General features: G+C 41.9%; 1 protein-coding gene across 1 annotated transcript; it reads left to right on the top strand.

Annotated features, from left to right (window-relative positions):
• The first annotated feature begins 1,939 nt into the window (after window positions 1-1,939).
• Window positions 1,940-21,348, top strand: BSPH1 (binder of sperm protein homolog 1). The gene is made up of 5 exons (XM_034945634.3): window positions 1,940-6,185; window positions 17,126-17,146; window positions 18,477-18,506; window positions 20,555-20,686; window positions 21,203-21,348. Exons 1-5 carry the CDS (start codon window positions 6,113-6,115, stop codon window positions 21,343-21,345), a joined length of 399 nt encoding a protein of 132 aa, XP_034801525.1. The 5' UTR covers window positions 1,940-6,112; the 3' UTR covers window positions 21,346-21,348.
• The last annotated feature ends 3,535 nt before the right edge of the window (window positions 21,349-24,883 follow it).

Raw genomic sequence — 24,883 nt, 5'->3', positions numbered from 1 at the left:
TAATTAATTAATTAAGCAAACATTTTGAGAATGTTCTAATTCTCTTCTTTTACTTTTGTTACTTATTGGCTTTCAAACTTTCCTGAAAATATTACCTTCTGAGAAATTTTTTCCCTGCTTAATGATACTCTTCATTGTTAATATTCCCTCATCCATCCATCCATCAACCATCCTTTTACCAACTCTTCTTTCATCATCCATCCATCCACCCATCCACCCATGTATCCTTCCACCCATTCTTACATCCATTCCTCCATCTATCCATCTTTTCGTCTATCTTCTTCCATCATCCATTCATCCATCCATCAATTCATCCACCCATTCATCCTTCCACCCATTCTTCCATCCATCTATCAATTCTCCCATCCTTTTGTCCATCTTTCACCAGCCATCTATCTATCCACTCATCTGTCCATTCATTTATCCTTCTATTCATCCGTTATTCATTGAATCCATCCTCTTATCATCCATCCATCAATCATTCATCCAATAAGTATTTAAGAAACCCACCATCCATAAGAAACTGTGTCAAGTACCAAGAGGAACCATACATGATTTCTGCCCTCAACAATCAGAGATAAATCGTTTCATCCATCCTTCAATTTATTCATCCACTTCTCATCCATCCTTCCATCCATCCATTCTTTCACCGTTCATCCATTCTTCTATCCACCCATCCTTCCTTTCATTCTTTAATCTTCCATCAATCCACCACCCATCCAATGAGTATTCAAGAACCCTATCATCTATAAGGAAATGTGGTGGGTACCAAGAGGAACCAGATATGATAGCTGTCTTCAAACAGCTATAGATAAGACATTGGCACCAATATCTACCACCCAACATGGAAAATAATGGCAGACACAACTGGTAGTATTAAGGCCCTGATAGGGTGCCGAAGAGGCAGCTTAGCCCACAGCCTCTGCCCTCTCGTTCTCTTAAGCCAAAACAATTTCACAGTGGAGCGGTCAGAAGATAATAGCACCCAACCAACCAGGGTTCAAATCCTACCTCTCCCATGTTTCAACTGGGTGGCCTTGGGAAGGTCATTTCACCTCTCTGAACTCCAAGTCAGTATTCCTATCTGTTTAGTGGAGATAAAACCTAAACTATAGAAGCCATTGTGATAATTACAGGCACACATGGGGCTGTAAAGTCACTGAAGTATAGTGTACCTTCAAAATAATGAGTCCTTCTGCTTCTCAGCAGCAAATGACCCCAGATCTGAAACAAAACTTCAGTGTAAGCCTTCCCTCCACCTCTAGGCGCACACACACACCTCTTCTATTACATATTTAGGCTGCCTTTGGAGGGAGAAGCAACAGGATCTCAGTAAGCTCTTTTTGAATCTCAACTTTCTTTTTCCTAAAATAGGGAGAGTAAGCCTTACCTTGGAGAAATGGTCCAAACATTGATAGAACCATGAAGATTTTAATCCACTACCAAGAATTTAATAAGTAATTCACCCAGTCTCTTAACAGGTAACTTGTTCCCTTTTCTTCAGTTTCTTCCCTAAACTTGGGATTCAGGCAACCTTCCTTAGCATTACATCATTCATAGAATCTGGTTTAACCCATTTCTTTGAGTTTATTAACAGAGAAAGGACCTCACCCACAAGACCACCTTCCCTACTTTCTCTGGCTGTCCCCTTCCAGAACCAAGATGGCAGCCACCAGCTACTTCTGGTTCTTGAGCACTTGAAATGGGAAAGTTCAAATTGTTCTATGTTGTAAGTGTAAGATACTTATTGATTATGAAGACAAAGTATAGGGAAAAAATGTAAAGTATCTCATTAATGATTATTTGTATTCATTATGTGTTGAAATGATAATCGTTTAGATATACATGGATTCCACAGAACATGTTATTAAAATAAATTGCACTCTTCTTACTTTTTTAAAGTGCTTCTGCTATAAAACTTACAATGATTTATGTGGCTCGTATTATATTTCTAGTGCACCATGATGCTCTAGACCTTCCTTCTTTGCTATGGGGGCCCTAAGACCCCAGTTGTCATACCCTCCCAAGTTTCCGGGTCAAAATGTACCTTTGAGAGAGTTCTTCTGGGCCCTGGCTCTCTCCACGATCTCTCTTTAAGGTTCTGCTCCCAAGAGCTCTGGATTATCTGGGGATTGGTTGAATGGCTTTGGCCCCAGCCTGTCTGTAGGACACAACGGCAGCTTCTCAAAGGAGGGTTCTTCACCAGTGGTTACTGTCAGAAGACAGTTTGGATGAGATCAGCTGTGGTTAATTTATGATGTCTGGAGATAAGCCCATGCATATCCATGAGGCCCATAAAATTCAGTCAAGTGTACATGGACGGGGCCTTGCGGGGGCTGGGGTCAGGGACAAGAATATCAATGAACAGAGGAGGGAACGTTCCCAGAAATTCAGCTATGAGGAGCTGGAGAGGTTTCAGCTGAACAATGAAAAAGCCCTACTATTTTCTTTTCTTTTCTTTCTTTCTTTTTTTTTTTTTTTTTTTTTTAGATAGAATTTTGCTCTGTTGCTCAGGCTGGAGTGCAATGGTGTGATCTTGGCTTACCACAACCTCCACCTCCCAGGTTCAAGCCTTTCTCCTGCCTCAGCCTCCCGAGTAGCTGGGATTACAGGCATGCGCCACCACACCCAGCTAATTTTGTACTTTTAGTAGAGACGGGGTTTCTCCATGTTGGGCAGGCTGGTCTCGAACTCCCGTCCTCAGGTGATCTGCCCACCTCAGCCTCCGAAAGTGCTAGGATTACAGGCATGAGCCACCGTGCCCGGCCAAGCCCTAGAATTTTCTAGTGAAAAGGCAAGCATGGAATAATTGAAACTAGCCTTCTAAAATACGTCATTTTATTTTATTTTATTTTATTTTATTTTATTTTATTTTATTTTATTTTATTTTATTTTATTTTTGAGACAAGGTCTCACTCTACCATCCAGGCTGGAGTACAAAGCCGTGATCTCGGCTCACTGTCACCTCCACCTCCTGGGTTCAAGCGATTCTCCTGCCTCAGCCTCCTGAGTAGCTGGGATTACAGGTGCCCACCACCACGCCCAGCTAATTTTTGTATTTCTAATAGAGACAGGGTTTCACCATGTTGGCCAAGCTTGTCTTGAACCCCTGGCCTCAGGTGATCCACCTGCCTCAGCCCTGCAAAGTGCTGGGAGTACAGGCCGTCATTTTTAAATGATTCTCCACCATCCTGGGATTTTGTGAAGAAGTCCACAAGCCTTCTCTTGGGATCTTTCAGAGTTGGCCACATGTTACAGCTGACCCTAGTATGACTCCTTGGTTTTACAGATAAGGGAATCGAGGCACAGCTAGGCTCAGGGACTTACTGAACCTCATACAGCAAATTGTTGGGGAGAGTAGGGCTTGAGTCAGCGTGTCTGGGGCTCTTCGTTTTATTGATTCTTTGGTGCTGCATCCTCATGTTCCAGGCGTGGGTGTTTTCAGAATAAGAGGCTCGCAGGCTGGGGGTTTCTCACATGGCAGCCTCCTCTGCCCTGACTTCTCTGTCTGTCTGCCTTCACCTCTTTTCGCTGGCTGTCTCTCTGGCCCTCCCTGTCACTGTCTTCCTCAGTCTCTCTTTCACCATCTCTCCACTCCCCTCTCTCTTTCTCCCTCTGTCCTTGCCTCCTTTTCCTTCCTCTTTGAAGCTCTTTCTCTGTCTTTGGGTTTTGCTCAGTGTCTCTCTTTCTGTTTGAATGTCTCACTATATATTGATGGGTTTGTGTGTGTGTGTTTTCCTCTCTTTCCCTTTCTCTTCTTCCATCAACCTGCTGCTGCTGCTTTTTTTTTTTTTTTTTTTTTGAGCCAGAGGATGGAGTTTCGCTTTGTCACCCAGGCTACAGTGCAGTGGCATGATCTCAGCTCACAGCAACCTCTGCCTCCCAGGTTCAAGCAATTCTCCTACCTCAGCCTCCCAAGTAGCTGGGACCACAGACACATGCCACCACACCCAGCTAATTTTTGTATTTTTTAGGAGAGACAGGGTTTCACCAGGTTGGCCAGGCTAGTGTCAAATTCCTGGCCTCAGGTGATCTACCCACCTTGGCCTCCTAAAGTGCTGGGATTACAGGCATGAGCCACTGCACCCAGTCCACATTAACCTGCTAAGGGATTTTTGGATCTCGTATGGCTAATAATAAAGGGAAACTGATTGAAGAAATACTTGCAGAATGGGAAACTGATGACATGCAATGCAGTGAAGAGTGACATGAAACAAAGATGTTAAAGGGGAGAATGGGTGGCTCCGCAAATGTACAATGTCTTAGCACACTTGGTCTTCATAAAGTATCAATAATAATAGCAAAAAGGCAGTGTGCCAGAGACCACCCATTATGTTGTAGACTATAATCAAGATCTGTAAAAGATGTTCAAACAAGAAGGAAAGAGGTGCCAGGCACAGTAGCTCATGCCTGTAATCCCAGCACTTTGGGAGGCCGAGGCCGGTGGATCACCTGAGGTCAGGAATTCAAGACCAGCCTGGCCAACATGGTGAAACCCCATCTCTGCTGGGGTCTGCTGGCACACCCCAGCACACCCCAAAAAAAATATTTTTTGTATTTTTGTAAAAATACAAAAATTAGCTGGGTCTGCTGGCACACGCCTCTGGTCCCACCTGCTTGGGAGGCTGAGGCAGGAGAATCGCTTGAACTCAGGAGGTGGAGGTTTCAGTGAGCCAAGATCACGCTACCGCACTCCAGCCTGGGAAACAGAGCGAGACTCCAGGTAAAAAAAAAAAAAAGAAAAGAAAGAAAAAAAAAAAAGAAAAGAAAAAAGAATTGTTAGAAATAAGTGAAGGCAACAGTCATTTCCAAAAACTAGGATTCCTCAAAGGTATTTTTAAAGTCTTGGATAGGCTTTTATTTCATAAGAGTTTCTAATTTGATAGTTGCTGACATTTTTGACAGTTTAGTTGGGGGGAGGGCTTTCTTTTGACACTGTTTTCCAAAGGAAATTCCATCTTACTGAGAAAAAAAAAATGGAGATGAAAAGATAGCCCGTTTTCCACAATTTTTTTCTGAGACAGGGTCTCACTCTGTTGCCCAGGCTAGAGTGCAATGGTGCGATGATAGCTCCTGGCAGCCTCAAACTCCTGGGTTCAAACGATCCTCCTACCTCAACCTCCCAAAGTGCTGGGACAACAGGCACATGCCACCATGCTCGGCTAATTCGTCAATTTTTTTTTTTGTAGAGATGGGGGGTCTCATTATGTTTCCCAGGCTGGTCTCAAACTCCTGGGCTCAAACAATCCTCCTACGTCAACCTCCCAAAGGGCTGGGACAACAGGCACATGCCACCATGCTCGGCTAATTCGTCAATTTTTTTTTTTGTAGAGATGGGGGGTCTCATTATGTTTCCCAGGCTGGTCTCAAACTCCTGGTTGCAAATGATCCCCCTACCTTAACCTCCCAAAGCACTGGGATTGCAGACGTGAGCCACTGTGCCCAGCCCCTCTTCTAAGAATAGTAACTAAGGGCCAGGTGTGGTGGCTCACGCCTGTAATCCCAGCACTTTGGGAGGCCAAGGCAGGTGGATCACCTTGTTTGAGATCAGCCTGACCAACATGGTGAAACCCTGTCTCTACTAAAAATACAAAAATTAGCCAGACGTAGTGGCAGGCTTCTGTAATCCCATTTACCCGGGAGGGTGAGGCAGGAGAATCGCTCGAACCTGTGAGTCGGAGGTTGCAGTGAGCCAAGATTGCACCATTGCACTACAGCCTAGGCAACCAGAGCAAAATTCTGTCTCAAAAAAAAAAAGGAACAGTAACTAAGAACACGTTGTGTTTCAGAATTCATGATTAATCTGATTTTTCTTTTTTTAATACTTTTATTTATTTATTTATTTCATAGTTGGAAATGTAGGTGTCCATAAGGCTGCACCGCTTGTTCCTCAGAACTTCAAAGCCATCTGCAGCCCATTAGGTTAATCACCAAGGGCCTCCAGAGAACAGTGGCCCACACTGAAGGTTTGTGGAGCATCAACAAAGGTGCTTATATTAGGGAAGCAAACCTGCTTTTCCAAGAAGCCTCCCTGGGCCTCTCCAGGGGATTCTTGAGCCCTGGCTGACAAAGACCAGGAAGATCTGAGATACCGGGAAACCTGTGACTGCCCATGGGCTCCCTGATGCTTCTCTTCGTGGAAACGACGCGAAATTCCTCAGCTTGCATCTTCCCTGTTATTTTAAGTATTTCTTTTTCTATATTTCTTCCTATGCAAGGTAGATGGCTTAACTTTGGAGCAGAGTGAGAGCAACGAAGGAGGGAGAAGGTGGGGATGAAAGATGAAAGAAGAGGAGGAAGGGGAAGAGGGGAAGGAGGAGGAGGGAGAAGAGGCAGGGAAGGAGGTGGAAGAGGGAAGAGGAGGAAGAGAGGAAGGAGGAGGAGGGGAGAAAGAGGGAAAGGAGGGGGAGGAAGGGGGAGGAGGTGAAGAAGGAAGAGGAGGAGGGAGAGAAGGAGGGGAATGAGGGAGAGTAGGAAGAAGGAGGAAGAGAGGAGGAGGGGAGAAAGAGGAGGAAGAGGAGGAGGGGGAGGAGGAGCAGACGAAGGAGGAGGAGGGGAAGGAGGAGGAGGAGGGAAGAGAAGAAGAAGGAGGAGGAAAGGAAGGAGGAGAAGGAGAAGGGAGAAAAAGAATGAGGAGGAGGAGAGGAGAAGGAGAAGGGAGAAAAAGAAGGAGGAGGAGAAGGTGAAAAAGGAGAGGGACAAGGAAGAAGTGGGGAGGAGGGAAAGAGAGGAGGGACAGGGAGGGGAAGTGGTTGTGGTTAGTTCCAGGGGCTATAAAATCTTGGACATCAGCTGGTCGACCACGAGTGTCTGACAGGAGCATGGCCCGGCACATGGGGCTCCTGCTGGTTTGGGTCTGCCTGATTCACGGTGTGGTCGGTGGTGTGGTCGGCGCTCTATTCAACGTTCTGGAAGAAGGTGAGGAGACAGGTGACCCTGGCTGGGACGGAGTCCTGCACATTGGCTGCTGTATGTAATCAAATCCCAGTCGCCATGGAGGGCAACAGTCTCCCTTGCTTTAGGTACCTTAAGAAAGAAAAACATACTCTCCCTTTCACGTCAGAAACACAATCCATGGGTAAAGATTTTTTAAAAAATAAGAAAGTTCGGCTAATAAAATAATGAAAGACTAAGAATGTAAATTGGAAAATCCTAGTGACATGTTACTTGAAAACCATGTGTCTCCTCCCTTCATGCTAGGAGATTTTAAATGCCTCCTGCAGAGGTTTTGAAAATGAGACTAATTTTCATAAAGTCGATTTTATTCCTTTTCCAAAGTGGTGTTGCCTGTAACAATTATGAAGCGAAATAGAAAAATAAGAAGGGACTTCACTATGGATGCATCTGATAACGTTTGATGAGGACTAAGCATAGTTTCAAAAACAATTTTTTGTGGAATGACCAAGAAGAATGATCTTGCAGATATTTCTTTTAAGTATTCTTCAGGACATCTTTGCATTAAAAAAAAATAACACTGCTTGCTTTTTTTTTTTTTAAAGAACAGAAAAGAAAATATACTCCCAATGTAACTATGACCACTGCTTTCTTATCCACTAGAATTATTTTATACTTACTGAAAAATAACACTGTACTTGGCCACAGGTTTTTTTTTTTTTAAATCAGACATCATGTTTGTAGATATATAAAAAGGAATATAGATAAGTGGGAAAAGGCAAATTAAGACGATCCTAAAGCTTCTCCGCTGTCAATGTCTGGTCTCCTAATTTATGGATGTCATATTTTTCCACATAATACTTGTGCTATTCAGAGCCTTACTGATGAAGCATTTCTCTTAATAATGCATCAGAGAATAAAAACTCATGGGCCCCGGGCTCGTTAGCCTGTATTTTAAATGATGTGGTGCTAGTCTACTTTTGATCTGCAGAACTGTTGCCTATTCACTATCTCCCTCTCTCTCCTTTGCAAGCATCTGCCTCCTGGACTTATTGTCTCTCTGTTTTTTTTTTTTTTGAGATGGAGTCTTGCTCTGTCACCCAGACTGGAGTGCAGTGGCATGATCTCAGCTCACCGCAACCTCAGCCTCCCAGATTCGAGCAATTCTCCTGCCTCAGCCTCCCGAGTAGCTGGGACTAAAGGCACGTGCCACCATGCCCAGCTAATTTTTGTATTTTTAGTAGAGACCAGGTTCCACCATGTTGGCCAGGCTGGTCTCGAACTCCTGACCTTTGGTGATCCACCCACCTCAGCCTCCCAAAGTGCTGGGATTATAGGCAGGAGCCACCGCACCCAGCCTATTGTCTCTTAAGAGTTTCTTTTGAGCTACTGAGTAGCAAACTGCAAGTTTTTGATGGTGGTCGAATTCAATACAGACAATAACAACTGGGTCCCCACAGCAATCCGGCTTGCAGATAATAAGATGTCATCACAAATAAGGGGAAGGTGGGAACTCACAGACATCTAGGGCTCAAAGTCTTGCTGGAGGCCATAGGCTAAGCTTCGTTGGAACCCAGAGATGCTGGAGGGAAATCTGGACTCCTGAGCTTGCCAGGAGCAGTCAAGTGGGACAGAGGAGGTGAAGGGAGTCCCAGTTCTTGATGAATGGGGATGTATGAGAGCTCTCAGCTATGGTTCCTCCTCATCCTCATCAGAGGAGCACTACATTTTGACGTTTTAGAAGCAGTGACAGACTGGGTGCCGTGGCTCACACCTGTAATCCCAGCACTTTGGGAGGCCGAGGCGGGCAGATCACAAGGTCAGGAGTTCAAGACCAGCCTGGCCAACATGGTGAAACCCCGTCTCTACTAAAAATACAACAATTAGCCGGGCATGGTGGCAGGTGCCTATAATCCCAGCTACTCAGGAGGCTGAGGCAGGAGAATCACTTGAACCCAAGAGGCAGAGGTTGCAGTGACCTGAGATCATGCCATTGCACTCCAGCCTGGGCAACAAGAGCAAGACTCCATCTCAAAAAAAAAATAATAAAAAAAAATAAAATAATAATAATAATAATAAAACGGTGACATGATAGGTTTGCTAGATACACAGGATGCAGAGACTAAATAGCATGAGCGTCTCCACTCATGAGCATGCGATATGCACCCCCACCTCTTCCCACTAGTGCACGATCTAGTGGGAAGACAGAAGAGGAAACAGACCATGTGTGTGGCACATGCTAAATCAGCTATACGCCTAGCCTGAAAAAGAAAAAATAATTGAATTGGCAAGACTTCACAAAGGACTTGATTGAGTGATCTTTTTCCAGGGCTAGGAATTTGCCATGTCCAACATGTAATTACTATTCCAAGTTGATGGGTTGTCTAAGGGATTACATGGGAGTGGGGTCCCTTGTGGGGAGAACTGTCCAGGTGTGTAGACCTGGACATGCTTCGTGCACCGAGAACTCTGGGGTTTTCACTTTTGCCAGTTCAGGCTTTGGTGCGGTAGGACTGCCCGCCAACCGATCGTTTGATGTCAACAAAGGTTTGGGCTAAAATGTGAATCTTGCATTGCAAGAGCCATTATTATTTAAAGAGGATGAGGAGGAACCATGGCTAAGAGCTCTCATGCACCCCCACTCACCAAGAACTGAAGGCTCCTCTCGCCTCCTCTGTCCCACTCGACTCTGCTCCTGGCAAGCTCAGGAGACCAGTTTTCCCTCCAGCATCTCCGGGTTCCAACCAAGCTTAGCCTGTGGCCTCGAGCAAGACTTTGAGTCCTGGATGTCTATAAGTTCCCACATCTGAAACAGGAGGATCATGATTCTTTTTGCCTCCCAGCATTGCTGGAAGATTAAATGGGTTAGCATGCATGACGCTCAGAACAGAACTGCTATCATTATGTCATTATTACTACTATTACAGTACCAAAAGTACTATTACAGTATTAAAGAGGCAGGATAAGGGTTTGGATTTAGTAGTCGATAATCACAGAGTGAGTTTAACTACTTTAAACTTCTCATACACGTGGAATCGTGCAATATTTGTCCTTCTGTGACTGGTTTGGTTCACTTAGCATAATGTCCTCCAGGTTCATCCATGTTACTGAAAACTGCAAGATTTTCTCTTTTTTAATTTTTAAAATTTTTCTGATTTTGTAATTTTTATTTTTATTTTATTTTATTTGTTTTTGAGACAAGGTCTCACTCTGTCACCCAGGCTGGAGTGCAGCGGCGTGATCTCAGCTCACTGCAACCTCCACCTCCCGGGACTGAAGTAATTAATCCTCCAACTCGGCCTCCCAGTACGGGGACCACAGGAGCACACCACCATGCCCATCTAATTTTTTTGTAATTTTGGTAGAGATAAGATTTCGCCAAGTTGCCCAGGCAGGTCTCAAACTCCTGAGCTCAAGCGATCTGCCCACCTCCGCCTTCCAAAGTGCTGTGAGCCACCACACCCAGCCCTGCCTAAAGGTTCTTTGATCAAGGTTGTTTTGACCTAAGGGCAGGATCAATAGTACAGACATGCTCTGGCCATGCATAGTTCAAGGTGGGAGGATTGCTTGAGCCCAGGAATTCGAGACCAGCCTGGGAAACATAGTGGGACCTAGTCTCTACAGCAACTTTTGAAAATTAGCCAGCTATGGTAGTGTGTGCCTGTAGTTCCAGCTACTTGGGAGGCTGAGGCAAGAGAATCACTTGAGCCTGGGAAGTCAAGGCTGCAGTGAGCTATGACAGCGCCACTGTACTCCAACCTGGGTGACAGAGTGAGATTCTGTCTCCAAAAAAAAAAAAAAAAAAATAAGTACATGTAGTACATGTTCTTACACAAAGAACAGTAGATAAAATAGAAATTTTAGGGACATCCCGAGAACGGGGTTAATCAGAAACCAACACGGTGAATTAGCATCCAAGACAGAGGTGTTTTAGCCTCCACAAACTGTATTGCCTAGTGACACTCAAATTCTTCGTCTTCATCCTCACTGTCTGGGGTTGCATTGCATAGTGTCCTTCCAGAATTCATGTTTACCAGAGATCTGTGAATATGACTGTATTTGAAATAGGTCTTTGCAGATGTCGGTAATTAAGATGCAGTCACAATGGATACGGGTTGGCCCTAATCCAATGATTGGTATCTTTATAAGAAGAGGAAACAGACACACACAGAGAAGACAAGCACGCATAGTCACAAGAAGAGATTAAAGCGATGCTGCCACAAGCCACAGAATGCCACAGCTTGCCAGCAGCCACCAAAAGCAAGGAGAGAGGCATGGAATAGTTTCTGCCTCTGAGCTCCTAAGAAGGAACCAACCCTGGCATTTTGGCCTTCTGGCCTCCAGATCTGTGAGACAATAAATGTCTATTGCTCTAGACCAAACAGTCTATGGTACTTTGTCTAGATTTTTTTTTTCTTTCTTTTTTTTTTTTTAGATAGGGTCTCATTCTGTCACCCAGGCTGGAGTGCAGTGGCACAATCACGGCTCACTGCAGTCTTGACCTCCCAGGCTCAAGTGATCCTCTTGCCTCAGCCTCCCAAGTAGCTGGGACTACAGGTGCATGCCACCATGCCCAGCTAATTTTTGTGTCTTTATTTATTGCAGAGATGGGGTCTTGCTATGTTGCCCAGGCTGGTCTCGAACTCCTGGGTTCAAGCAGTCCTCCTGGCTCAGCCTCCAAAAGTGCTGGGATTACAAGCGTAAATCACCATGCCTGACCAGTAAAATTCTACAGCACAAAACCAAGGAAGAAGCAATCACAGAGGCCACGCGGCTCTCCTGTCTGGGGGATGAGCCTCCCATGGTTTGGTACCCAAGGACCCCAACTCCTCCCCATTCATTGTTATTGCTCTTCATCAGTGCTCTTCCAGGCCTTCTGACATTCTCTAGATTCATAAGTTTTGTCTTCTATCTTGTGCTGTATTCCATTGAACATAGAATGGAACAGCAAGTGCAGCCCTTTGGGAAGACTCCTGACCCAGCTCTTGAAACCCAAACAAGAATCTTGGCCAAGTTAGGATCATAGGACTACCATGTAGCAGGCTACAGCAATTCCCCACGATAGGGAGGCGACTGCAGCTTTTTTTCCCTAGTCTGTTCGACCAGCTTCCCCAGCCTCCTCCCTCCTCTGGGGCTCCATAGCTTGGAAGAATAAAGTCTGATAAACTATATCCTCCTGCGGGCAACTGCAGGAATGCCAATATATGCTGTTGACGATGCTGAAATTCACTGCTCATCCTCTGGAAAAGTGATTGGGTTCAGGGGACTTCATAAGCTCCTGAACACATTTCACATGCTTTCATTTTATTTACATTCACTTATTCTTTTCCTTTTTTTTTTTCTAGACAAAGTCTTGCCCTGTCACTCAGGCTGGAGTGTAGTGGTGTGATCTCAGCTCACTGCAACCTCCACGTCCCAGGTTCAAGTGATTCTCCTGCCTCAGCTGCCTGAGTAGCTGGGATTACAGGCGCACACCACCATGCCCAGCTAATTTTTGTATTTTTAGTAGAGACAGGGTTTCACCATGTTGGCCAGGCTGGTCTCGAACTCCTGACCTCAGGTGATCTGCCCGCCTTGGCCTCCCATAGTGCTGGGATTACAGGTGTGAGCCACCATGCCGGGCCTACTTACTCTTTTTCTAATGTGCTTCCTCTCTTTATATCTCTGAAGAACTTTAAACATTTCTTTCAAGGCAGGTTTTCTGGTAGCAAATTCCCTCAATGTTTGTTTGTCTGAGAATCTTTGTCTTTCTTTCTCCTTCACTTCTGAAGAATAATTTTGCCGGGTACGGAATTCTAGATTGAAGATTTTTTTTTCTCTCAACACTGTAAATGCTTCATTCTTATCTTCATGGTTTCTGGAAAGAAGTTGGACATAATTCTTATCTTTGCTTCTCTACAGGTAAGGTATTTTCCCCCCCTCTGGCTTCTTTCAAAAGATTTTTCTTTTAAAAAATTTTATTTTAGATGCAGGGGGTACATGTGCAGATTTGTTACATGAGTATGTTGCATAAATGGTGAGGTTTGGGATTCAATTGAAGCCATCACCCAAATAATGAACATAGTGCCCAGTAGGTAGTTTTCTTTTTCTTTTTTCTTTTTTTTTTTTTTCAGACAGAGTCTTGTATTGCCCAGACTGGAGTGCAGTGGTGCGATCTTGGCTCACTGCAACCTCTGCCTCCCAGGTTCAAGCGATTCTCCTGCCTCAGCCTCCCGAGTAGCTGGGATTACAGGTGCCCACCACCATGTCCGGCTAATTTTTAGTAGAGACGGGATTTCATCATGTTGGCCAGGCTGGTCTTGAACTCCTGACCTCATGATCAGTCCACCTCAGCCTCCCAAAGTGCTGGGATTACAGGCATGAGCCACTGCACCCGGCCATCAATAGGTAGTTTCCAAGCCTGGGTCCCCTCCTTACCTCCCCACTTTTGTAATCCCCAGTGTCTATTGTTCCCATCTTTGTGTCCCTGTGCACCCAATGTTTAGTTCCCACTTATAAGTGAGAACATGTGGTATTTGGTTTTCTGTTTCTGCACTAATTTGCTTAGGCTAATGGCCTCCAGCTGCATCCATGTTGCTAAAAAGGACATGATTTTGTTCTTTGTTATGGCTGCATAAAACAATTTCGATTTGGGTTTAACTGAAAAAATGAGACTCATTTTTATTTCAAATAAGGGTATTTTTAAAACCTTATATATTATAACAGAATTTAGCTTGAATTATGACCAAAGGTGAATTCTTGAGAATGAAAAGAATTGGGATGCAGGACTTTCCTGACAAAATTGTTACGATTTTCCAGTGCATAGCTTTGTCTTCTTCCATTCTACGCTTTCCTCAAAGGGTCATAAAGAAAGCCAGTTTTGTATAAGTATTCTAAGACTAATTCTAGGACTATATTAATTTTTAGGGGCCCTTCTTAATCCTTTGAATTTAAAAATATATACTATATATATTTATATTTTATGTATAATATACATATTATATATATTTATATTATATATATATATATTTTTTTTTTTTTTTTCTTCAAGCCAGGCACGGTGGCTCACACCTGTAATCCCAGCACTTTGGGAGGCCGAGGTGGGTGGATCACCTGAGGTCAGGAGTTTGGGACCAGCCTGACCAACATGGCAAAACCCTGTCTCTACTAAAAATACAAGAATTAGCCAAGTAAAAATACAGGTGGTGGTGCACACCTGTAGTCCCAGCTACTTGGGAGGCAGAGGCAGAAGACTCCCTGGAACCCAGGAGGCAGAGGTAGCAGTGAGCCGAGATCATGCCACTACACTCCAGCCTGGGTGACAGAGTGAGACTCCGTGTCAAAAAAAAAAAAATTCTCTTCAAAGCCCTTATGGAGTCACAATATGTGCTCTTTTTAACTTTGTTGTATCACTGTCATTAAATTCATACATTCTTGCATCTTTCACAAAGTGACCGGCTTCATTTTGTAGTCCACTTGCTTCGCAGTTGCATTGTACTTGCAAGGTATTTTTTGAAACATAACATCACAACATTCAGAACAAATGATCCACCAGGTGGATGGCAGAATTTCTGGTGTTAATCAGAGTGGGACATTTGAGTGGGGACTCATAATTTTATAGCACCGAGGATGGTGCACTGTGTTTATGATATGGGGATGTTGCATTCTGATGCTTACCTGGTGATATCTGTTCTAAGATCATAGTGCTTAGCAGACAGGCTATGTTGGACTCGCTCGTCTGTATCTCCCCATTCATGAAATCAGGCCTATGATGGTCCTCAAAACCAAAATCCATTTCCTAATAGTTTCACTATGGAATGCATACTGAATGAATCCAACAAATCCAGGAAGTAGAAACAATTATAATCCCCATATTTCAGAGAAAGACAAGCTTAACTCCTGATGAGTCCATTGATCTTGGATTCCCACCTGAATCTCATGGTTTCTGTAGTCCAGAGTCTACCATTTCAGCCACTCCCTTTTTGGATAGCTCAGAACCTAGCACTAGGCTGGGCACATAGTAGTCATTCAATCCATATTTGTTGTCTACATGAGTGGGTTGATGGACTGGCTGAATAAATGCAGATCCCTTCATCGTGAGATCTTCCCTGTATACTGGAACCAGTGCACAGTTCAGTGGCATTCAATGCATTCAAATTATGCAATCCATCTCCAGAGCCTTTTCATTGTCCCAACCTGAAACTCTGCACCCATTAAATAATAACTCCCCATTCCTCCCTCCCTCCAGCTCCTAACAACCACCATTCTGCTTTTTGTCTCTATGTATTTGACTATTCTAGTTACCTCATATAAGTAGAATCATATAATATTTGTCTTTTTGTGTCTGGCTTATTTTACTTAACCTAGTATTTTCAAAGTGCATCCATGTGGTGGCATCTATTCAAATTTTGTTCCTTTTTAATGCTGAATACTACTCCATTGTATGTGTCTACCATATTTTGTTTATTTACTCATTTGCTCACGGACATGTGGGTTCTTTCCACCTTTTGGCTATTATGAATAATGCTACCATGAACATGGGTTTACAAATATTTCTTTGAGTCTCTGCTTTAAATTATTTTGTATATATACCCAGAAGTGGAAGGGATCTGGGTTTTTAAAAACTCAGCTGGTGATTCTAATATGCAACAAAGCTTGTGAACCATTGTGCTGGTCCATTATGACTGTTTCTTAAATAAGATGTGCCTAAGGAAAAACGTTTTACTTTCAAGCCACAATGGCAGCCAGGACAATTTAGCTGAAAAACAAACTTGTGGAATGAATAAACACGAGCAAATAGCAAAATCGTCAGTAATAAATGAAATATACGCAACAAATTCAGAATTAACATCATTGCTTTTGCAAAAATCTTTTCAAAAAATAAAAAATTAAGTCATTGCTCTTTCAAGTGTAATCCACAAATTTGATGAACTAGTTATGAACACAGAATATGTCGAGTTATAATGCTTTAATATGAGAGATATCTGCTAATTACATTATAGTACGTGGATGTTCTCTTAACCAAACATGACATTTGTAAATTTACTTGTTGGTAAATTGTGCTTTTCTATCTGACATCATCTTAATGGTTATTAAGCATCATCTATTACGGGCTATTTGGGAAAAAATCAAATTTTTCACTCTATATTTATTCTACAATTCATTCTATGTTGTATTTCATCCTAAAGTTATGACTGTTCTTAAAGCCTCAATTAAATGAACTTTGTAACAGTTATGTAATATTTAACTAAAACATGCTGGTTTTAAATCAAATAGCCTTTGCCTAAAATCACTTCATCAGGAACCATGCAAAGTAACAAAACAAAAAATTCAAGTTCTAAGGAGGGGGAGGTAAATATTACAGGTTGAATGGCTCATGAAGGAACAATGGTTGAAAAATGCTGCTTTAAGAAAAAAAAAGTAAAGCTATCAGGCAGTTTCCTCCATTCCAAGAATATTAGGATATTCAAACTGGGGAGGACTTGACATCCTAATGTTCTCTCTCCATTTTACAGCAGAGTAAACTGAGGGCAGATGGTTGGTAAGTGGTCGAGCCTGTGCCAGGGTTTGGGCCGTTACTTCCTACTGAACCAACCCCTCCGGGGGGATTCGAATTGAATTGCCATATGCTTAACTTTTTAAATTTAATGGAACCTAACATTTCTGAACTTTGTCTCTAAGATGATGGAAACAATGCCTGCCTCACAAAATTGTTCTGATAAGTTAAATAAAATATAGTGCCCAGGATAGAGAAGATGTTCAGAGCATTTATTTGCATTTCCTACATACCTCAGAGGTATCATTCTTATTTTTCCCTCCTAGAGGAAGAGGTTTCCATTTTGAAAGTGGCAACTCCAAAGACATGAATCTCTAATAGTAGAATTCAGGTATTCAGTGAGAAGTGGTGACAGAAATAAAAACCTGTAGTGTTCCATATCAGAAACCTATCATGAAGTGGTTTATTTTACAGAAAAATGTGAGAAAAGTAAATCATTTCCTTTGCCTGCTGAATTTTTTGTTTTAAAAATAATTTTAATCATTCCTATCCTTTAATAATATTTGAAAAATACAATTAAAGCAAAAGGAAAGTAAGAAATCACCCACAATCACACTACTAAAAATAAGCTCTATTGAACTTTGATGCCTAACTTTCAAAATAGTATTATTCTTACTAGAATAGAAATTGGTGAAATCCTTTCATCTCTTTTATTTTAAAGTGACATAAATATTTGTTCAAAATTGTGTTTTTCAGATGAATTATCATCAACTGTGGGTGAGTTGATCAAAAAACTTTTATTAGCGTTTCTTTTCAAATTTTTGCAATAAAATGTGAAACCATTGAGTATTCCCTTTCCTGGTAAGAAATCATACTTTTCATTAAAGATTACTATTTTATGTACTTATATATAAAGTAAATTTCATGTTAAAAATGTTAAGAAAAAATAAGAAGAGTCCCAGCACTTTGGGAGGCCGAGGCAGGGAGATCACGAGGTCAGGAGATCGAGACCATCCTGGCTAACAAGGTGAAACCCCGTCTCTACTAAAAAACTATAAAAAATTAGCTGGGCATGGTGGCGGGTGCCTGTAGTCCTAGCTACTCCCGAGGCTGAGGCAAGAGAATGGCGTGAACCCAGGAGGCGGAGCTTGCAGTGAGCCGAGATCACGCCACAGCACTCCAGCCTGGGTGACAGTCTCAAAAAAAAAAAAAAAAAAAAAGAAAGAAAGAAGAAGAGGAGATAAATCATAATTTTACTGTTAATTTTACTTTTGGGTGATTAAACATGTCATTACATGTAACTTCATAATGTGATTTTTAGCAAAAATCAAGTATTATGGAAAAGAATGAAATAGAAAGTGCCTTTTGCCACCTAAAAATGAAGTACAAATTTTTCCATATCTATTTATATACTCATCTTTATTAATGCCTACTTGATATTATAAAGCCAATTTCATTTTAAAATTCCCTCAGGGATTAATATTTTTTAATTAATTCTTATTTTTTAATCTAATACTAATCATGCTGAAATAAACATTCTTAATCTAAGTGTCATTCCAATTAAAACCAGGAAAGCACAGGGGTGTTACATTAACACTATTTTAGATTCTAACATAAGTGATATTGTAGAAAGGAAAAAATCTATATAAAATAACAGGCAAAATTATTTTATGATTGTATACCTTAAATCCCTAAGAACGTGAATAAAAATTATTAGTTTTAATAAAGTAATATGGCTATGTGGCTGGATGCAAGATAAACATACAACAGTCAATAGTTTTTCTCTATACTGGTAAGAACCAACTGGACATTGATGGAAATGGAAAACATTCTGTTTAACATCAGTGACCAAAAAAAAGCACTTTGGAATTAAATTTGTGAGAAATGTGTAGGATTTATATAGAATAAATAAGAAAATCATATTGAAGAGCAAAAAAATACATTTTGAAAAAGAGCCGATGCCATGTTCTTGGATGGAAAACATAATGCCATAACAATATCACTTTTTCCTAAACTAACATTTTTATTTAATTTTATTTTACATAAGAGCCCATTTTAAAGCCTAATAATAGTGAAATAAATGTCAGCTCTAAATTTTATTTTTCAGAAACTATAACTCATTTTCCAGAAGTTAAAGGTAAGTCAATCAGAAAACTTTGATTATTAATGTATATTTTCTTTTAATTTTGTAAAAGTGGGGAAATCAGTAATGTTTTTCCAGTAAAAAAAATCATTTTTTCTCCTTATATAAAATGTAACATAAGTGCCTCATGAACAGATAAAGAAAACAGAGGTACAGAAGTCACTCTGAACTTTCATCAGCACTAAATGTGTCTACTCTTTAATTTCTGCCAATCTAACAGGAAATAATAGATTTTAAAACTTATATAGAAAAAACATCCAATAATAATTAGAAGTATGAACAAAGTGCTGTAGTAGAGAAATATTTTCTCATCAGATATGTAGACATACTAAAATATTGTAATATAAACAACATGGAATCAGCCTAGAAAAATAGAAGGAAGAGGAGGAGGAGGAGGAGGGAGGAAGGAAGAAGAAGAGGAAGAAGAAGGAGGAGGAGAAGAGGAGAGAAGAAAAGAAGAAATATTTTGTGATGCTTGCTGGCTCCAGAGCCTGCTCATTTTACCACCATGCTTCCTTACCTCTCTAATAATTTCAAGAAACTTTATAGAAAATATAGAATGGATCCCAGGATATATTAGAATAATCCATGGTTTTAAACATGATTGTTTAAATGTACAGGTGATTTATTTCATCATCGATCTGTCATTACTAAATATGTTTGAAAGAAAATAAAGTTGCATTGCCCTTTGGCATCATATACAAAACTAAATTCTAGCTTAATCAAATTTTAAATGTAAAAGGAACAAAATTGTTTAATTTAAGAAGAAAATGGAAAATGTATGTATGGTCTAAAGACCAGTAGATCTTTTAAAGCAAGGCAGAAATCTTCTGTAATACAGGTAAACATTTCTAAAGTGTGTAAATGCTTCGTGCTAATGAAAATTCAGGTAAAGGAGCACAATTGGTGGGAAAGACTAATTGCCATTTTCCTTTGACAAAGCAATATTCATCAATGTTAAAATTGTATATACATTGTGTCCTTGCAACCTTGCTTTGGGGATTCTATAGAAACAAATGCTTCAATACATAAGGACTTAAATATGTGAAATGTTTACTACAGCTCTATTTACAGTAGGAAAAATCTGAATGTGGAAATACTGAATAAATTGTGGTGAATCCATATCACAGAACATGAATCAGCATTAGAAAGAAGTTAAGGCCGGACTCAGCGGCTCATGACTGTAATCCCAGCATTTTTGGAAGCCGAGGCAGGAGGATGCTTGAGCTCAGGAGTTTGAGACCACCCTGGCCAACATAGTGAGATCTCATCTCTACAAAAAATTTAAAAATTAACTGGGCATGGTAGCACGCACCTGCAGTCCCAGCTACTCCAGAGGTTGAGGTGGGAGGATTGCTTGAGCCCAGGAGGATAAGGCTGCAGTGAACCATGAAGAAGTTAGAGCTACACAATCACTTTAAGAAGATTTCTGTGATGTGTTAAGTCAGAAACTCAAGTATAAAATATGATTCATTTTGAAGGGTAGCAAAAAATTATGTATGTGTGCCTGTATGTGTGTATGCACATATAACTATATATATATATCCTGTATTAACCATACAGCATATATACAAAACCATATAACATATATAAGTATATATATAAAACCATACAACATAGATATACCCAGGTGACACACATACACACATGTATAGTTGTATGGGAGAGGGAGAGAAAGAGAGATGATGGAAAGAGGTAAAAATAAGAGATCCAGGGGCAGGGGGGAAGAATTGTTGGGTAGATAAATGCCCACATTTATGTTTCTATGCTTAGGAGAGATTTCTGAAACTGGGGCAAATGCTAAGCAAAATTTTGAGACTGTTTATAACCTGGAAAAGAAGTAGGGCAGGGGCAGGAATATAAAACAAAAGAGCTTTGTCATTAGAGAGCCAAAGCTCTGCTATTGAGTGGTACAATAACATTTACTACAGCCACAGCCAATGACTCTGATTTCAAAGGGCAACAGCGCCTAGGAAGACAGTCGCTTGATAACCTCTCTCCTAACACACCCAGAAACAGAGGAAGAATTTTGTTTTCTCTAGATGGGGAGTGTGTCTTTCCATTCCACTATAAAAATGGAACATACTATGACTGCATCAAGTCCAAGGCAAGACACAAGTGGTGCTCGTTAAACAAGACCTACGCAGGATACTGGAAGTTTTGCAGTGCAGAAGGTGAGTGTCCTGTTTCTAAATACCTCAGAGCAGTAATCTTGGTCTCTGAGGCTGGGATCTGAGGCAAAACACAAGAGGGTTCTGAAAATACAATCCATAGCCAATTAAGTTGTGAAAATAAAGGATGTTCGATTTCTGACGATATAAAAATCACATTGCACCATAGATATGTTATGAGCATTTCAACCACATTATTTTGAAAAGAATCTTTTTAGTAGAACATCAAAGTAAGGTGGGATCTGAATCCCCCACCAATATTGTTCCCATGTGCCTTTGGTGAAATAGGGCAGAGCAGATGATACTGAATAGGAAGCAAAAGTGTGTATTTGCGCGTGTGTGTGAGCGCACGAGTGTGCATACATGTATGTCTGTGTGAGTGTGCATGTGTATGTGTGCACATTTGTTCACGTGCATGCACGTGTGTGCATATGTGTGCATGTGTGTGCATGGTGTGGTGGAGGTGGGTGCAAACTAGAAAGGTTTCTTACTCTGCTTCTTCCTCTTCCTCCTCTGCAGATTTTGCAAACTGTGTATTTCCCTTCTGGTACAGACGCTTGATCTACTGGGAGTGTACTGATGATGGGGAAGCATTTGGGAAAAAATGGTGTTCACTGACGAAGAATTTTAACAAGGACCAAATTTGGAAATACTGTGAATGATGGTGAGATTTACCAGGGGAGGGGGATGAAGACGTCTAATCATTCTCCTTGGAAAGAACCCTTTCTCATTAGAGAGGGTTTTTTTTTTTTTTCTGGGATGTGAGTTGAAGGTGATCTAACTATAAATAAGTAGAGGTTTTTGATTAAGGATTATGGGGTTTTAATATGGAAATCTGTAGTTTAGCCTCAGCACTTTAATTGCTAACCGTGTAAAATTAGTCCCTTTTAAAAATTAAGTCTATGGGGTAGGCGTGGTGGCTTATGCCCATAATCCCAGCTCTTTGGGAGGCCAAAAAGGAAGGACTGCTTGAGGCCAGAAGTTCAAGACCAGCCTGGACCAACATAGCAAGACCCCGTTTCTACAAAAGAAAAAATTTAAAAATGTAACTAGGCATGGTGGCACACACTTGTAGTCTCAGCTACTCGGGAAGCTGAGGCAGGAGAATCACCTGAGTTCAAGAGTTCAAGGTTGCATTGAGTTGTGATGAAAGAGAGACCCACCTCTAAAATAAAATAAATGAAGTAAAATAAGCTTATGGATTTTGGGTGATAGTGATGTGTCAATGTAGATTCATCAGTTGTAACAAATGTTCCACTCTGGTGGAGGATATTGATAACACGGTGGCTAGGTGTACATGGAAATTTTTATACCTACTACTCAATTTTTCTGTGACTTAAAACTGCTCTAAAAAATAACGTGTATTAAAAATGCATTACCTTGGCTGGGCACAGTGGCTCACGCCTGTAATCCCAGCACTTTGGGAGGTCGAGGCGGGCGGATCACGAGGTCAGGAGATCGAGACCATCCTGGCTAACACGGTGAAACCCTGTCTCTTCTAAAAATACAAAAAATTACCCGGGCGTGGTGGCGGGTGCCTGTAGTCCCAGCTACTCAGGAGGCTGAGGCAGGAGAATGGCGTGAACCCGGGAGGCGGAGCTTGCAGTGAGCCGAGATCGCACCGCTGCACTCCAGCCTGGGCGACAGAGCGAGACTCCGTCTCAAAAAAAAAAAAAAAAAGCATTACCTTAATAAAGAATATTTCTAAAACAGAAAAAAAGTGATAACTGAGGTGATACCTGAGGTAGGAATACAGGTGTGGAGATAAAGTATCAGAGTGAGGTTTAAAAAGGGTCAGATATGAACCACACGAACAAGGGCAACAAAGATGGGTGCACTGTACAAAGTGAGGGAAAGCCACTGGGGCTGGTCCATGGTGAGTGCCCTGGGAGCCAGGCAGTGGGCAAGCCAGCACTTGAGAGCTGGCTAAGTCCAAAGAGAAGCCACAGAGCATCGTTCGGTAAGCAGAATCTGGATACAATCCAATTTGATTATAGAGGCCAGGAGCAGTGGCTGACGCCTGTAATCCCAGCACTTTGGGAGGCAGAGGCAGAAGGATTGCTTGAGCCCTGGAGTTCGAGACTAGCCTGGGCAACATAGCAAGACCTCATCTCAAAAGGAAAAAAACATGAAAGAAAATAACAAAGAATAGTAGAGAGGAAATATCTGATAGAAGGCCCAGAGAAAAAAGGAAGAGATGGGATGATCCCAGGAGGAGGGAGTGGAGTCACCTTCAGTAGAAACTGGTCTTCCATTGTTACGAGGTATAAGAAAACGTAAGTGCATGTGGATATAAGCAGATTTGTAGATTTGAGGGGATTCATATGTGAGAGAGTTTTTTTTAATTGTATTTTATCAGGAAAGTAGTAGGAAAAGTAATCTTGTGACAATGAGAGGGATGGGTATAGTGGGGTAGGTGTGTCATGGTCATTGAAGAGAGTGGAGAGTGAGGTGACCAGAGAAATGTTGGAAGACGTCTGGCTAGTGTAGGGGGTTTGCTTGAGGTTAATGTGTCAGTCAGGAAGCTTACTGCACGCTCAAATTGGGTAGTTAGAGGAAACTGGAAACTATAGATAATAGTGCAGTATTCAGGGATAGTAAGAGCAATACCTAAACAGTGAGGGGAAGAGAAATTCCTGGAATTGAGAGCGTGGGAGAGCAAGGGAGGAAGAAAAAGGACAGAGATGGAGAGCAAGCGAGAGACAGAATAGGAGAGAATGGAAAGGAGGGAGGAGAGAGGGTCGGGTAGAAAAGAGAGAGGCCGGGCACAGTGGCTCACGCCTGTAATCCCAGCACTTTGGGAAGCTGAGGCAGGAGGATCACCTGAGGTAAGGAGTTTGAGACCAGCCCAGCCAACACGGCGAAACCCTGTCTCTACTAAAAATACAACAATTAGCCAGGCGTGGTGGCCGGCACCTATAATCCCAGCTACTTGGGAGGCCGAGGCAGGAGAATCGCTTGAACCCGGGAGGTGGAGGTTGCATTGAGCCGAGATCGTGCAATTGCACTCCAGCCTGGGTGACAGAGCAAGACTCCATCTCAAAAAAAAAAAAAAAAAAAAAAAAAGAGAGAGAGAGAGAGAAAGTGGCTGTGGAAGTGACCAATCCATGGGAGCCAAGGGAATTAATACCTCAACCTTCTTCCCTTTAATCTCCTGCCAGTGCATCCCATTGGTCAAGCCCAAGTAGAAAGCAAAGGGAAAGGAGCTCAGAGCAGAATGAGGGGTGGAGAGTGAGCCGGGAGGTGCATGCAGATAGCACTCAGCATGGCTGGGGAACATGAGTTTGTAATCCCACCAAACTAAATTATGAGATTTCACCACAGCTATACCTGCTCATGGGATCACACTGAGAAGGGCCATGTTTGGGTTTATTTCCAAGTGGGTGTTTGGTGGGTGTGGGAGAAGAACAGAGTGCTAAGGATAGAGTATGTGCAAAAGAAAGATCATAAGGATAAACGTGGAGCCAGAAGTGAACAAACAGCAAAGAAAAGATGGCAGTGAATGAAAGGAGAAGCAGGGAGAGGCTCAGTAGATTGGAAGCCCCAACTGATTTTGACTTCTTCTTGCTGCGTCAGAGCAGTGGCGGGAACAAGAACAAGATGGCGCCCTCCCCGCGTGTACTTCGCTTGCTTATTTCTCTTGTAATACCCAATAATATCCAGGCAAACATTATCTTTCTTTTTTGGCTGAATGGAAGGGTCCAATCTCTCAACAACCAACTGTTGTAGCAACCAGCAACTCTCAAATGCTGAACCAGAATTTCAACCAGCTTCCCCTTTCTCTTAACCTCAAAATATTTGCAGAATAAAATGGGAGCTGTACTTTTTATTGTCGTTATGAATGAAAAGTGTATGTGTTTGTGTGCACACATATGGATCCCCATGGAAGTGGAAGGACCACAGAGATGTATGAGTTGTCCTAAAATGAATTAATTGAGCGTGCTGGTGATTGATGAGATGGTACCAATAAAATGACAGGAGACTGTTCCCTAGAAGTGAGTAAAATATTCCAAATTTTTTATGAAAAACACAGAATCGTGTAAAAACTACTGTCTCTGGCATGTTACTGCCTACATTATTATTTATTTTTATTTTATTTTATTTTTTTTTTTGAGACAGAGTCTCGCTCTGACACCCAGGCTGGAGTGCAGTGGTGCAATCTCAGCTCACTGCAAGCTCCGCCTCCCGGGTTCACGCCAT

The sequence above is a fragment of the Pan paniscus genome, chromosome 20 (genome assembly GCF_029289425.2).
Source record: "Pan paniscus chromosome 20, NHGRI_mPanPan1-v2.0_pri, whole genome shotgun sequence".
In the NCBI taxonomy this organism is placed as follows: Eukaryota; Metazoa; Chordata; class Mammalia; order Primates; family Hominidae; genus Pan; species Pan paniscus.
This window is presented reverse-complemented; position numbering and strand designations above follow the sequence as displayed.

What these genes read in the sequence shown, in the direction of transcription:
- BSPH1 (XM_034945634.3), top strand. Translation starts at nt 6,113, where the DNA reads ATGGGCTCCCTGATGCTTCTCTTCGTGGAAACGACGCGAAATTCCTCA. An exon ending in TGAATTATCATCAACTGTGG is followed by an intron (nt 17,147 to 18,476) that starts GTGAGTTGATCA and finishes TTTATTTTTCAG; the next exon opens with AAACTATAACTCATTTTCCA. An exon ending in GAAGTTTTGCAGTGCAGAAG is followed by an intron (nt 20,687 to 21,202) that starts GTGAGTGTCCTG and finishes CCTCCTCTGCAG; the next exon opens with ATTTTGCAAACTGTGTATTT.